The sequence below is a fragment of the Pristis pectinata genome, chromosome 9 (genome assembly GCF_009764475.1).
Source record: "Pristis pectinata isolate sPriPec2 chromosome 9, sPriPec2.1.pri, whole genome shotgun sequence".
Lineage (NCBI taxonomy): Eukaryota > Metazoa > Chordata > Chondrichthyes > Rhinopristiformes > Pristidae > Pristis > Pristis pectinata.
The window spans coordinates 30,076,466-30,091,314 of NC_067413.1; the positions used below are offsets into that span (position 1 = coordinate 30,076,466).

The window sequence follows — 14,849 nt, forward strand, 5'->3', positions numbered from 1 at the left end:
CCAGAAGACCAAGAGCAGCAGCTCAGAAGGCACCACCACCTGCAGGTGCCCCCACACCATTCTGGCAGGGAAATATATCAGCCGTTCCTCCACCATCACTGGGTCCAGACCCTGGAATTCTCTCTCCAGCAGCTCTGTGGGAGACCTTCACCAGAAGGACCACAGCAGGTCAAAGAGCTGCCTTCCTGGTGACACCCAGATTTTGGGAACAAATGAGCACCTAAATAACAGAAGACCACTCTGCCCCAAACACCAGAGTCATGCTGGTGGTCACAGACAGCCAACGTTTGCCCCTGGGGAATCCCATGTGCCCACCTGTCATTTTCCAGGTCACAGCCACGATGATGCTGAAGAGCAGGAGACCTCCCAGTACGGCACCTGCAATTATTCCACTTCTCAGGCTGAGCCTGGAGCTGGGGTCGGAATCTTCCTGAGAACTGTGCACCAACCCCACCGAGAACAGTCTGGACTGGACTTCGATCAACCTGAGCTGGAAACTCAGTCGGTAGTTGGTGCCTGTCATACAACGATACAGCAGAAAGCTCAGACAATGCGCCAGACACTCCCCATCATCACAGACTCGGGCCGTCTGCTCCTTACTGCTGGTTCTGTGGACCCCACCCAGCCACTCCATCCTCACTCTAACCCCACCAGGTCTCTGCGACCTATGATCCACATTCTCCTAACTCACCCGGTGAGGAGAAGCAAACCGAGGATTACTGGGTCCTCTCCCTCAACCTCACCAACACCAACCCTAAACTAAACCCAAGCCTCACCAGCTCGAACACTAACCAAGTCTGACACTAAACCTAAGCATAAACCTCATTCTTGCCAACCCTAATGCTAAACCTAAGCCTCAGGCTAACCCTAACCATCTCCAATCAACCCTTCCCGAACCACCCCACGCTCACCAAACCATAACCTTAACTTCACCCTAACCCTTGCCCTCACCCCACCCTACCCAGGGGAGTGATGGGAACATTTAACGAGAACACACAAGCCAGGGGCAGCAGCAAAACTTGAGGCATTACAGACCGTGTGTGAATGAGAGTCACACAGCATAAATTGAAGGAGGAAAGGTTTTGATTATCACTTGGGACCAAGCACTCGTTCCCTCCCAGACCCTGGGGTCTCCATCCAGTTGGACTTTGGTGGAAGTTGGCTACAAGAGATTACACTATTTTGAGTTGAAACTTCTGTCGGTGCAGCTCATGTTCTGTGTGGAACTGTGCTGTGATTGGCTCTGCCATGGAACCATCACGTCCCACCACAGATAATTACCATGGCAACTGTCCCACTGGCTCAGACTGACAACCTACCATGGCCCAAACTCTTCCTAATGTCGACACAAAAAATTCTGCAGATGCTGGAATCTGGAGCAATACACAGGAAGTGCTGGAGGAACTCAGCAGGTCAGGCAGCATCTATGGATGGAAATAAACAGTCGACATTTCGGGCCGAGACCCTTCATCAGGACTGGAATGGAAGAGGGCAGAAGCCAGAATAAGAAGGTAGGGGGAAGGGAGGACCACACACAGGCAGGTGATAGGCGAGTTCAGGTGATAGGCAAGTCCAGGTGAGAGGGGGAAGGTAGGTCCACCGGAGAGTCCTAGCAGTTGCGGCCCAGACAGTCTTTCCAGGTGAGGCAGTGCTTCACCTGTGAGTCCAAGTGTGTCATTTATTGCATCTGGAGCAGCCTCCTGTACAGCAGTAAGACCTGACACAGATTGGGTGACCGCTTCGTCGAGCAGCTTCACTCTGTCGCCGCAACAGCCAGGACTTCCCAATGGCCACCCACTTCAATTCCACATCCCACTCCCATACTGACATGTCTATCCATGGCCTCTTCTGCTGCCACGTTGAGGTCAGGCGCAGGTTGGAGGAAGAACACCTCATATTCTGCCTTGGGAGTCTCCAACCTGATGGCCTCAACATCGATTTCTCTAACTTCCAGTAAACCCACACATTATTTCTTCCCCCCCCCCCACCACCACTCCTTTGTCTTCCCTTGTTCCTGTGGCTCCCTTCCCCCGCCTTGATGACCTGCCCATCTCCTCTCCTCCCCCTCTCCATCCTTTATTCCATGGTCCACTGCCCTCTCCTACCGGACTCCTCCTCCTTCAGCCCTTTGTCTCTTCTGCCTATCACCTCTCAGCTTCTTACATCTTCTCCCCCTCCCCCACCCACCTACCTTCCCCCTCTCACTTGGACTTGCCTATCACCTGAACTCGCCTATCACCTGAACTCACCTATCACCTGCCTGCGTGTGCTCCTCCCCCTCCACCACCTTATTCTGGCTTCTGCCCTCTTCCTTTCCAGTCCCGATGAAGGGTGTCTGCCTGAAACATTGACTGTTTATTTCCCTCCATGGATGCTGCCTGACCTGTTGAGTTCCTCCAGCATTTCTTGTGTATTGCTCTTCCTAATGTCACTTTCCCATTTCACACTCTGACACACTGGTTAAAAACACCCACACCTTTGACATACTCTCTGCTTGACAAAGCACAGCCAGGTCAGGCAATGTCTGATGTGAAATGTTATCAGTTCCTGCTGATCTGTGAACTCCAGGCAGGTTTAACATTCACAGATGAGTTTGAGCAGAAATGAAGAGTAGAAATAATTTTTGAAAAGCCGTGTTGCTTTACATTGCAGAACAACTCTGGCTCTTGTGAATTTTCAAACATGTGAGGAATGCAGTTGACATGAGAGATGATATATTTTGTGACATAATGACACAGCAACCCAAGGTGCGTCTGAAGAAAATGTGCACAACCTGGGCTGCCCACTGCTGCACAGTGTGTCTGGAAGAAATGGCAGAGATTCCACAGAGCTGACTAATCATTTGATGATCCAGTTATGGAGAGCACTATCTGTTGAAAGATCTCTATCTGCACTGTTCTTTGTCCTAGTGCAATTCTGGTCTCCAGGGTGAGCCTATTCAGAGATATTGTCTCACTGATGTTTATCAAAGGATTCCACTCCAGTAAAACAAATGATAAAGTTATCAGTTTCTCACTCAGTGACCAATCTCCAGAGTTAAACATGTCCCAAATTTCTAGCACATGGAGGAATTTTGCATCTTCATTAGTCACAGGTGAGGTACCAGAAGACTGGAGGATAGCTAATGTTGTTCCTTTATTTAACAGCAGCAGGGACAAGCTAGGGAACCACAGGCTGGTGAGACTTGGAGAAAACTAAAGGACAGGATTTATGTACATTTGGAAGGGCAGGGATTGGTTAGGGAGAGTCAGCATGGTTTTGTGCGGGGCAGATCCTGCCTCACCAATGTGGCTGAGTTTTTTTTGAGTAGGTAACTGAGGAGATTGATGAAGGCAGGGTGGTAAACATTATCTATATCTGGAAATCACTGCCAGTGGAGGTGGTGGAATCAGATACAATAGCGATGTTTGAGGGGAGACCACTCCCAATATCTGAGCCCGGAATTGGTGAGGCAGTGTGAGTGGTACTGAACTCCAAAAGAGCCATGGAGATAAAACTGGCATTTCTAAACGTGCGCAGATGTGTTAACGCCTTGCAGTTCCTTGCCAAGGTAAAGGCAGAAGTGACTTCCTTGCAAGAGTGCAGGCTGCCACACCTCCGCAACTATCAGAGGTGGTCGTGATGGTGGTCCCACGGGCTATTGGTGTGGTCGGGGGGCAATAATTGTCACATTTCCGGCCGGGGGATTCTGATATGGGGGGGGCAACTTCTCAATCACTGAGGTCAGAGAGGTGGTGGTGGGTGGGGGTGGGGGGTGTTGGCGGGGGTGGGGGGTGTTGGCGGGGGCGGGGGGTGCTCCTCGTGGCAGCTGTGATGTACTGGAACACTCCGCTCTGGTTAATTAATGTGTACGCCTCGCCTGTGCGGAGCGAGCGGCTGGCCATTCTTCAGCAGTTCCCACCGCTGCTGGCGACGACCCAGCCAGTGACTTCAACTGCATCATCGATGCAGCTGGACGATCCAGCAGTGCCGACAACAGACTGGACAGCATGTCCAGACTCCTGATGGAAACGGTAAAGGATGCCAAGTTGTGCGCACCTTCAGCACCCCTGCAGGTGGAGCACAGCCGCAACACACCTGGTCAAGATCAGACAGCTCAGCCTGGTCCCGGATAGACTTCCTCTTCATGTTGGAGCCAATCACGGCCAGATACACCAACGTCACGCCGGTGTTCTTCTCTGACCACTGTCTCCTTCGGGCCTCCTGTCACCTACAGGAGGACCAGAAGGCAGGCAGGGGGACATGGAAGTTGAACATCAAGCTGCTGACCCCAGAGAGCATTGAGGAACTAAAGCGGGATTACGCAGGTTGGAGAACTGTGAAACCCCTCTGACTCCCCTGTGCACTGGTGGGAAGCAACAAAGGAAAACATCAAGAGGTTCTTCATCCGCAGAGGGGTCCAGTAAGCAAGACAGAGTCAGAGGGAAATGAGCCAACTCCAGATAGACCAGCAGCAACTTCTCCTTCTGCAGTCAAGGGGGTGGATGTGAAGGAGGAACTCTGAGAGGCAAAGAGCCGACAAGCCCAGCTCCACACCTATAAATCCTCCAAGATTATCTTCTGATCCAGGGTCCGCTCCGTGGAGCAGGATGAGATGTGCTCATGTTTCTTCTTCCAAAAGGTGCACAGGGGGAGCTCTGATCCACAGCCTTAAGGAAGAGGACGGCTCAGTAACATCCTCGCAGACGGACATATTAAGGATCTTCAGATCCTTCTATGCCAGTCTGTACGACAAAAAGGCCAAAGACAGCACCGCCTCCCAGAACTTCCTGTCCTCTATCACGGAGGTCTTAGATGACAGCAAGCGGGAGAGTCTGGACCAACCACTGACCCTGGAGGAGCTGACTGGCTCTGTCCATTCTTTTGATTTGAATAAAACTCCTGGAAGCGATGGCTTACCGGTGGAGTTGTACTCAGCTCTGTGGGACTGGATGGGCCCAGACCTGCTGAAAGTGTACAATGCTATGCTTCTGTCTGGCAGCATGTCAGAATCCATGAGGAAGGGCACCATTACCCTCATCTACAAGCAGAAGGGGGAGATGATGAACATCAGGAGACCCATCTCACTGTTGAATGTGGATTATAAGGTCCTGTCCAAGGCCATCACCAACAGGGTCAAGTCTGCTCTGGGACAGGTGATCCACCCGGACCAAACCTGTGCTGTACCTGGCAGGAAGATCTTTGACAGCCTTGTGCTGCTCAGGGACACCAGGGCAGAGGGGTGGACACCTGCCTGGTCAGCTTGGACCAGGAGAAGGCCTTCGACAGGATATCACACACGTCCATGTTGGATGTGCTCTCCAAAATGGGCTTTGGGGAGGGAATCAGGAATTGGATCCAGCTGCTCTACACAGACATCTGTAGCGCAGTCCAAATCAATGGGTGGGAAACAGACAGCTTCCCCATCAAGTCTGGAGTCAGGCAGGGCTGCCCTCTCTCTCCTGTCTTGTTCGTGTGCTGCATAGAACCCTTTGCTGAATCCATTAGGAAGGACGAGAGCATCAGAGGGGTGATGTTGCCAGGCAGTGAGGTCACCCAGGTGAAAACCTCCCTGTATATGGACAACATCGCCATCTTCTGCTCAGACCCAAGGTCAGTTCACAGATTGATCAACATCTGCAACCAGTTTGAGTTGGCATCAGGGGCCAGAGTTAACTGCACAAAGAGCGAGGCCATGCTCTTCCGCAACTGGCCCGACCAGTCCAACATCTCCTTCGCTGTCAGGCCTGACTACCTGAAGGTGCTGGGGATCTGGTTAGGAGGGGCTGGGGCGTGCAACAAAAATTGGCGTAGCGGATTGGGAAGGTGAAGCAGAGACCGAGACAGTGGGAACAGCGCTCCCTCTTAATAACTGGGAAGAACTTGGTCATCAGGCGTGAGGCGCTCTCAGGGCTGCTATACTTGGTGCAGGTGTGGCCTTTTCCTCGCTCCTCTAGCTCGAAAATCACCTGTGCCATCTTCCGGTTCATCTGGGGATCCAAGATGGAGCGGGTCCGACAGGTCGCCATGCACAATTCCTTGGACAATGGGGGCAAAAGCATCCCCAATGTCACCCTCATCTGTGGCTTGCGTGGAACCCAAGTATGTGGGCACCAACTGTCACTAGGTGCCAAGGGTCTACCTGTCCCTGATGTTGCGAAGGATGGGCCTGGTCCTGTTGCTGTGCAACGCCCCAGTCAGCTGGACGTTGCCACACTACCTGTCCTTTGTGGAAAAGTTCTTCCAGACCAACACCTTTGACCACAAGTCCATCAGGCAGTGGTCAGCACAGAACATCCTGCAGGAGAAGGACTCGATGGATACTGTGGGTGGTTCCCTGAGCAAACTGTCGAGACCATCCGGCAGAATGCCTCATTGCCAGAACTCACCAGCAAGCACCAAGACCTCACTTGGCTGGCAGTGAGAGGGGCCCTCCCAGTCAGATCCTTCCCATGTGGTTGGAACATCAGTCCCCTCGCACGCTGCCCCTGGGAGGATTGCACTGGGGATGAGACAGTCACCCACCTCTTTGCGGGCTGTGGGTTTGCGAGGAGGGTGTGGCGAAAGATGCAAGGGTCCTTGTCACGGTTCATCCCCAGCAGCTGCATAACAGAGGATTCTCTGATCTATGGGCTGTTCCCTGGGACACACACAGAGACGGACATCAACTGCTGCTGGAAGATCATCAACTCGGCGAAAGACGCCCTTTGGTCTGCCCGAAACTTGTTGGTCTCCCAGCACTGCGAGATGTCCGTAGGGGAATGCTGCCGACTGGCACATTCCAGGCTGCAGGAGTACGTGCTGAGGGACGCGCTGAAGCTGGGTGCAGCCAACACAAGGACTCTGTGGGGAAGGACTACAGTTTAGGGTTCTTCTGCCACTGGAGAGCCCCTTAAATATTGTAAATACAGGACTGGGTAGCCCCTGGGGAGCCACATGCGTGGCATCGGTGCTGTGTTTTTTTTTCATATAAAAAGGTAACACTAATGATTGATCTGTACAAGAATGTAAAGGCTTGCACTGTTGTATTATTGTATATAGTTTGTCTTTTATTATGAATAAAGTTTATTTTGGTTAAAAAAATGGTGGGCTGAAGGGCCTCTGACTCTCATAATCTCAAACTAAGTTGCTTTACCTTGTGGCTAGAATGCAGTCTATCCCTCTTCCATTTTTTGGGGAACAGACCAAAGGATCCCAACATCTCCTGGTGCACCACAGGTCTGGTCACAGTGGTAGTGGAGGAAATGTGCCCACACTCAGTGAGGTGACACCTTCCTTCAGCACTGTGCCCTCTCCCAGGGGGTTCACAGGAACAGTCACAGGACAGTTTCACAGTGCCCACCAATTCCAATGTGAGGGAATGGAACCATCTCATGGGGACAATGATGATGCTCAAAGTTGCGACTCTGTGGGTTCAAGTCCCACTCTGGGGACCTGAGCACTGAATGCAGACTGACACTGCACGGTGCTGAGGAAGTGCTGCATCGTCAGAGGTGTTGTTTCTCACATTAGAGATTACAGTAAGAACATGACCACTTTACGTGGCGTACAGGAGTGAGATCAGCTGGTGGAGTGGTGTCGCAACAACAATCTTGCACTCAACGTCAGCCAGACCAAGGAATTGATTGTGGACTTCAGGAAGGGGAAGTTAGAGAACACACCAGTCCTCATTGAGGGGTCAGCAGTGGAAAGGGTGAGCAGCTTCAAGTTCCTGGGCGTCAACATCTCAGAGGATCTATCTTGGGCCCAACACATCGATGCAATCACAAAGGCACGCCAGTGGCTCTACTTCATTAGGAGTTTGAGGAGGTTTGGTATGTCACCAAAGACACTTGCAAATTTCTACAGATGTACAGTGGAGAGCATTCTGACTGGTTGCATCACCTGGTATGGAAGCTCCAATGCACAGGATCGAAAGAGGCTGCAGAGGGTTGTAGACTTAGCCAGCTCCATCACAGGCTCAACCCTCCCCACCCTTGAGGACATCTTCAAATTGCAGTGCCTCAAGAAGGCAGCATCCATCATCAAGGACCCTCACCATCCGGGTGATGTCTTCTTGGCATTATTACCATCAGGGAGGAGGTACAGGAGCCTGAAGACCCACACTCAACGATTTAGGAACAGCTTCTTCCCCTGCACCATCAGATTTCTGAATGGTCCATGAACACTACCCCATTATTCCTCTTTTGCACTATTATTGATTTTTGTAACTTATAGTAATTAGTATGACTTGCACCTTTGCCGTTGACTTCACTCACCATTGACACTGATGGAGAGATCAGTGAAATTAGCCCAACAATCCATGAACAAGATCCTGGTCGTTCCATTGAGTCCTGCGACCGGCACATTCCAGGAATCAACCAGCACAGCATCCAGCTCCCACAAGACAAATCCCACTGACACACAGATCCCCTGGGACAAAACAAGGCAGTTAGGTTAACACCTTGGGCCCCAAACCCCACTGACCACCTTACACTGTACCTGCTCGCACATTCAGCTCTACGGGAGGTATCAGCTGCACACTCCACAGCACTGTGCCTCCAACTCACTGGGAGAGGACACACCAATCTACAGACACTGTGTAGTTAATGTAGGGGGGTGGGAAAGGAGGGTTGAGGTTATACAAATATTGGATCAGTTTCAGGTCCATGGGGAAATGGGACTGACTGTATAAAAGAGCTAGCATAGAACCAGTGGGCCAAACGGCAGCCTCCTATGCAGACTATAGGAGACTGAGAAGTGAAGTTAGAGATGTATGAAATCATGTGGGGCATAGATAGGGTGAACACATTCATTCTTTTTCCCCAGGGTTGGGGAGTCAAGAACTAGAGGGCACAGGTTTAAGGTGAGAGGGGAAAGACTTAATAGGAACGTGAGGGGCAATTTTCTTTTATGATTATAGATCCCACCCTTTGTGTGCATATACATGTTGAATGAGCTGCCAGAGGAAGTGGTTGAGGCAGGTACAACAACAACTTTTAAAAAGACAGTTAGACAGGTACATGGATAGGAAAGGTTTAGAAGATTATGGGCTAACCGCTGGCAGATGTGACTAACTTGCATAGGACATCAATGCCATTACAGCGCCAGCGACCCAGGTTCAATTCCTGCCACTGTCTGTAGGGAGCTTGTACGTTCTCCCCATGTGTCTGCGTGGGTTTCCTCCAGGTGCTCTGGTTTCCTCCCAAATTCCAAAGACGTACGGGTTAGGAAATTATGGGTTAGGAAGTTGTGGGCATGCTATGTTGGTGCCAGAAGCGTGGCGACACTTGCGGGCTGCCCCCGGAATACTTGACGCAAAAGATGCATTTCACTGTGTGTTTTGATGTACATGTGACTAATAAATCAATATCATATCATCTTGGTCAGCATGGACCAGTTGGGCCAAAGGGCCTGTTTCCGTGCTGTATGACTATGACTGCAGATCCTATCTGAATTATTTCATGCAATAAATGTTGTTTTCCTATATTCCAATAAAGAACAAATAAAAGCATATATACTGCACCGGTAATTGTTTTTGGACAGAGCAGCTTCAGCCCAGTGCAAACTTACATCAGCATCCACTGCCATGATGCTGGGCTGCTGCCTGAACACTTGCCCAGGGTCTCCGGCGATCAGCTCAGTCATCACAACCAAACCTGCCACAGGGGCCATGTGGTTCCTTCTCACTGCTTCCCTCTGCACCAGTTCTGTGGCCACCTATAACAACAGCTCAGATTATGCAGAGAAGCACAAATCAGCAGATGCTGGAAATCAAACAAAAATCGGAAGATGCTGGAAATACTCAGCAGGTCAGGCAGCAGCTGTGGAGAGAGAAAGACTGAGCTAATGTTAAAGTTCTTACACAAACTGGAATGGCTGGTTATCTGAAATTGTTGAATTAGTTGTTGAGCCTGAAGCCTGTGATGAGATGTTGTTCCTCAAGCTTTACAATGGGATTTGTTGGAGCAGCACAAGGGACCATAAAGGTCAACAACAGGAAGCTCAGGGTTACCCCTGTGGACAGAGGACAGGAGGTCACATTGTGAACACCACACACAGTACACTAGATTGGAGGAAGTGCAAGTGAACGGCTGCTCTGCTGGAGGGACTGTGTATCCCTGGATGGTGGGAAGGGAAGAGGTGTTGCACATCCCATGGGTGTATGGGAGAGTGTTGTGCGATGGGCAGTGACTGGTGGGGACAGTAGAGCGGACCGTAGATCAGAAAACCAGGGTGAGAATTTTCTCATGTTATCAGACCAGGATTCAAGGTTGGTGCGTGAGTGCAGGGAAGCTGGGAGAACCAGCCGATATGAACAAGAACACATGCCGTAGAAGTTTGCACGATAAAGTTCACAGAGAATACCTACCAAATATTTAAAGGCCTGGATAGAGTGCACATGTAGTCGTGGGAGAATCCAGGACCAGAGGGCACAGCTTCAGAATAGAAGGACGTCCCTTTAGAACAGAGATGAGGAGGAACTTCTTTAGCCAGAGGCTGGTGAATTCATTGCCACAGATGGCTATAGAGGCCAAGTCATTAGGTATATTTAAAGTGGAGGTTGACAGGTTCTTGATTAGTGAGGGCATGAAAGGTTTATGGGGAGAATGCAGGAGAATGGGATTGAGAGGGAAAAATAAAATCAGCCATAATTGAATGGTGGAGCAGACTCAATGGGCTGAATGGCTGAATTCTGCTCCTATATCTTATGGTCTTATTGATAGAAGATGGAAAGCCAGCCAAGAATGTGTTGGATGGTCAAATGTGGAGGTTACAAGGGGTCCGTAGACAAACAGCTGAGGTGGGGGCAGTAAGGGTCACCAAGAAAACCCAACCCTGATGCGTGCAGCTCTGTGAGAGCCCATTTGTCCATTTTGGCTGATGTGGGTGGAGCAGATTCTCCACCAGACATGGAGCAGGGAGACTGATACATCACACAGAGAAGTAGGAAGGAGTCATTAAACTGTGGTTGGCATAAAAGGCAGGTGGTTAAACGGAGCTCAGGAATTACCTTGTGTTTAAGATCAGCTGACCATCTGTCAGTCTCTGAAAGGGACAGGTTGATGGAGGCCCAAATGGAGGAGGATAGAATGGCTGAAAAGGTTGATCTTGAGCAGATGAAATGTGCAAAGCTCCACGTGAGTACAAACACCAGCACAGATAATGTGTAGAACATCTAATCAACAAGTTGCATTTATACAGGCAGCTGTGCTGTTTGATTGCAGGGGGTGGTGTTCAGAGCTGAATTGCAGGAGGGAGTTACCTGGGACCACTCTGGATCATCTGGAGGTGGAACTGGATCAGAGATCTCCAGGCCAGAGATTGCAAAGCCCAAGGAAGCACTCAGGTTTCCAGTCAACATGGCCTCACCAAGGTTGCTGGCGATTTCCTTCAGGTTGGAGAACCTCAGTGTATCTGTACAATGTGAAGTGAACAACTGTCAGTTCAGGGGCAACAGTATGGGCATTTCACCCACTGATGTGTTGCTTCATCTGTAGAGAGATCCAGGCAACAAGTGTAACACAATCTACAGCAAGGCACTTGCCCTTTACTGACGTGACGTTAGGGGAGAGGGTCGAGGTAGGGCAGGCTGCAGAACTTCCACAGAGTTCTTCTGCTAAACCCCCATAACCTCAGGGCAAAGCCACCGTCCCCGAAAACACAGTCACCTGCAGGTTCTCTCACAGACCACCTCTCATCACTGGTTCTGCACCCCAACACTGCGGGAACACTTTCACTGAGGGACTGCAGCAGTTTGAATCTGTGGCTCATCCCTCCTGCTCAAGGGAATTTGGGATGGGCAATAATTGCTGGCAGTTCAATGATGCCCATTACTTGAAAATTAATTTTAACAAATTGTGTTAAGGACGGATTCACAGCAGGGTGGTGGATTCTGGAAATGCTTTCAGTAATGGCATGGATACTGACAACCAATTCAACATGTAACATTCACATGGGAAGTGGAGAAAAGGTGGAGACACAGCCAGATAGATGGTGGAAGGGAATGGAAGGGCTGATCGACCACTGATTGTCCCTACATTCCGGACAAGCCGGGGAAATGCCTGCTCCAATCCTGGCCAATCAATCATGGCACATCCAGATCATGCAGCCAGCTTTGCATGGTTAGTGATGCACCGCGATCTGGATTATGGATCTTCATACCAATGTCTCATGTTTTATATGAACAGTTAAAAACTGCAGCCTCTGAAACTTGTAGAGTAGATAATGGAGAACCAGTCACAGCTTTTGATGTTGTAATGGAGCTGTAACAAGGTAGGTTTGACATGACTGGTAAAAGTTTGTCTATTTAGTTATAAGTTAGGGTGACAGTGACACTGCTGCCTCCTAGCTCCATAGACCCAGGTTCAACCCTGACCTTAGCTGAGGTCTGTGTGGAGTTTGCATGCCCTCTGTGACTGCATGGGTTTCCCCCAGGTGAATGCACAACATGGACCAGTACAGCACAAGGACAGGCCCTTGCAGTGGCTCCTGTACAGGGACACCCAGCTCCCTTTGAACATTTTCCAGTCTTATCAGTTTCTCCACCTCACTTTTCCACATTGTGCTCCATCTGTCGTGTTCTTGTGCACTCCCTCTGTTTGCCCACTCACTCTCTTTACATCCTCATCACTACTTATGTTCCTACTCAGGGACTGTGACATCTGGTCCCCAAAGCCAAATCGATGAGACAGGTTGTGAACAGATGGCATTCAGGCACTGATCCCTGCAGAACCTCACCAGTCACAGCCTGTTGACTCAACACAGTCCCATTTATTCCCACTTTGTGGTTTCTACCTGTTAACAACCTCTCAATCTACACTGGTATTTTATCTCAATTCCATGTCCTCTCATCCTGTACACCAACTTCCTGTGTGGGACCTTATCAAAAACCTCCTGAAAATCCAAATCCACCCCATATACTGGTTCTCCATTATCTACTCTACAAGCAACAGAACAGTACAGCACAGTACGGGCCCTTCAGCCCACGATGAACCTCCCCAAAGAACTCCAATAAATTTGTCAAACTTGATATCCTTTCATAAATCCTTGTTGACTCTGATCCATTGTATTAGAACGGTTCTAACTGTCCTTCCTTAATAACATACTGCAGCATGTTCCCAATGACAAGGTCAGCCTAACCAGCCTGTTGTTTCCCACCCTTCTTTGTCTAATGTTACAGTTAACGGGTGATCTCCTGTATGGACATCAGTGACCTTAATGGGTTTGCACCTTTCAAAATTATCGCATTGGTTAAATTCAGTTTCAAAACTTCTGCTGGTGGGATTTCAGCTCAGGACATCAGCCTCTCCTTATTCAAATGTGATGGCATTTGTTACAGTACAAGGTTCTACCTAGGTGATCAGGTGTGGGACATGAAGGTGAGGGACAGATCTCAGTTACCTGCAGCGCTGCTGGTGTTTGTGGAGTTACTGTTGTTTGATGACAACTGCCTAGATGGAGGGTCTCCGATCTCCATATCCACTGCGATCCCAGTAGCCTGCCTCCTGCGACGCACACCCTTCCGCACGATCTTGGTGACACGGACTTTACTTGCAGGCACGTCCAGGAATCGGGCAACGTTGTTTGCTAGATCAGCACCGTAGAACTCATCCACTGTCATTGCGGGTAAATTACAGAACAGTATGGCACAGGATCAGGCATTGCAGTCCACGATGTTGTGCCGAACTTGTTAAATTAGTAATCAAATGCCCAACCAAACTAATCCCTCTGTTTACACAATGTCCATATCCTTTCCATTTCCTGCACATTCGTGGGTCTATCTAAGAGCCTCTTGAACGCCCCTATCATATTTGCCTCCACTACCACGCATTCCAGGCACACACCACTCTGTAAAAAAACTTGTTTGCAAATCTCCTTTGAACTTACCTCCTTAAATGCATGCCCTCTGGTATTAGACATTTCAACTGTGGGAAAAAGACCCTAACCCTAACCCTTTTGTCCAACGTCTCCTTGTAGCACATGCCCTCTAATCCAGACAGCATCCTAGTAAACCTCTTCTGTACTCTCTCCGAAGCTTTGCCATCCTTCCTATAATGGGGTGACCAGAACTGAATGCAATACTCCAGATGCAGCCTAACTAGAGTTTTATAAAGCTGCAGCATAACTGCCTGACTCTTGAACTCAGTGCCTCAACCAATAAATGAAAACATGCCATATGCCTTCTTTACCACCCTATCAACCCTTGAAGCCACTTTCAGGGAGCTATGGACTTGGACCCCAAGATCCCTTTGCTCATCAACACTGTTAAGGATCTTGCCATTAATAGCATACTGCCTCTTTATACTTGATCTCCCAAGGTGCAACACTTCACATTTGACCATGTTAAACGCCATCTGCCATTTCTCTGCCCATATCTACAACTGGTCTATATCCTGTTGTATCCTTTGCCAGTCTTCTACACTATCCAGAACACCACCAATCTTCGTATCAGCTGCAAACTTACTAACCCACCCATCTACGTTTTCATCCAAGTCATTTATATATATCACAAACAGCAGAGGTCCCAGTAATGGATCCCTGCAGAACACCACTAGTCATTAGACCTCCAGCCAGAATAAGTTCCATCAACCACTACCCACTATCTTCTATGGGCAAGCCAATTCTGAATCCATACGGCCAATTCACCATGGGTCCCATGCATCTTAATCTTCTGGAGGAGCCTCCCATGAGGGACCTTGTCAAATGCCTTACTTAAATCCATGTAGACAACATCCACAGCTCTACCTTCATCAATCACCCTTGTCACCTCCTCAAAAAAATACTTAATGAAGTTGGTAAGACATGACTTACCCTGCATAAAGCCATGCTGACTGTCCCTAATTAGGCCATGATTTTCCAGATGCTCATAAATCCTATCCCTAAGAATC

At 49.5% G+C, this 14,849-nt stretch overlaps 2 protein-coding genes across 2 annotated transcripts in view; both read right to left on the reverse strand.

The window, feature by feature from the left end:
- Window positions 1-220: 220 nt before the first annotated feature.
- On the reverse strand, window positions 221-9,664 carry LOC127574487 (fibrocystin-L-like). Its single transcript, XM_052023511.1, has 3 exons — window positions 9,532-9,664; window positions 8,238-8,391; window positions 221-516 (listed from the first exon to the last, which is right to left on the reverse strand). The coding sequence occupies exons 1-3, from the start codon at window positions 9,631-9,633 to the stop codon at window positions 221-223; spliced, it is 552 nt and encodes a 183-aa protein (XP_051879471.1). The 5' UTR covers window positions 9,634-9,664.
- Window positions 9,665-9,969: 305 nt separating this feature from the next.
- Window positions 9,970-14,849, reverse strand: part of LOC127574488 (fibrocystin-L-like) — a 140,967-nt gene continuing 136,087 nt past the window's right edge. Inside the window, 3 exon segments of the mRNA XM_052023512.1 lie at window positions 9,970-9,975; window positions 11,225-11,376; window positions 13,375-13,595. Coding sequence (XP_051879472.1) covers window positions 9,970-9,975; window positions 11,225-11,376; window positions 13,375-13,595 — 379 coding nt within the window.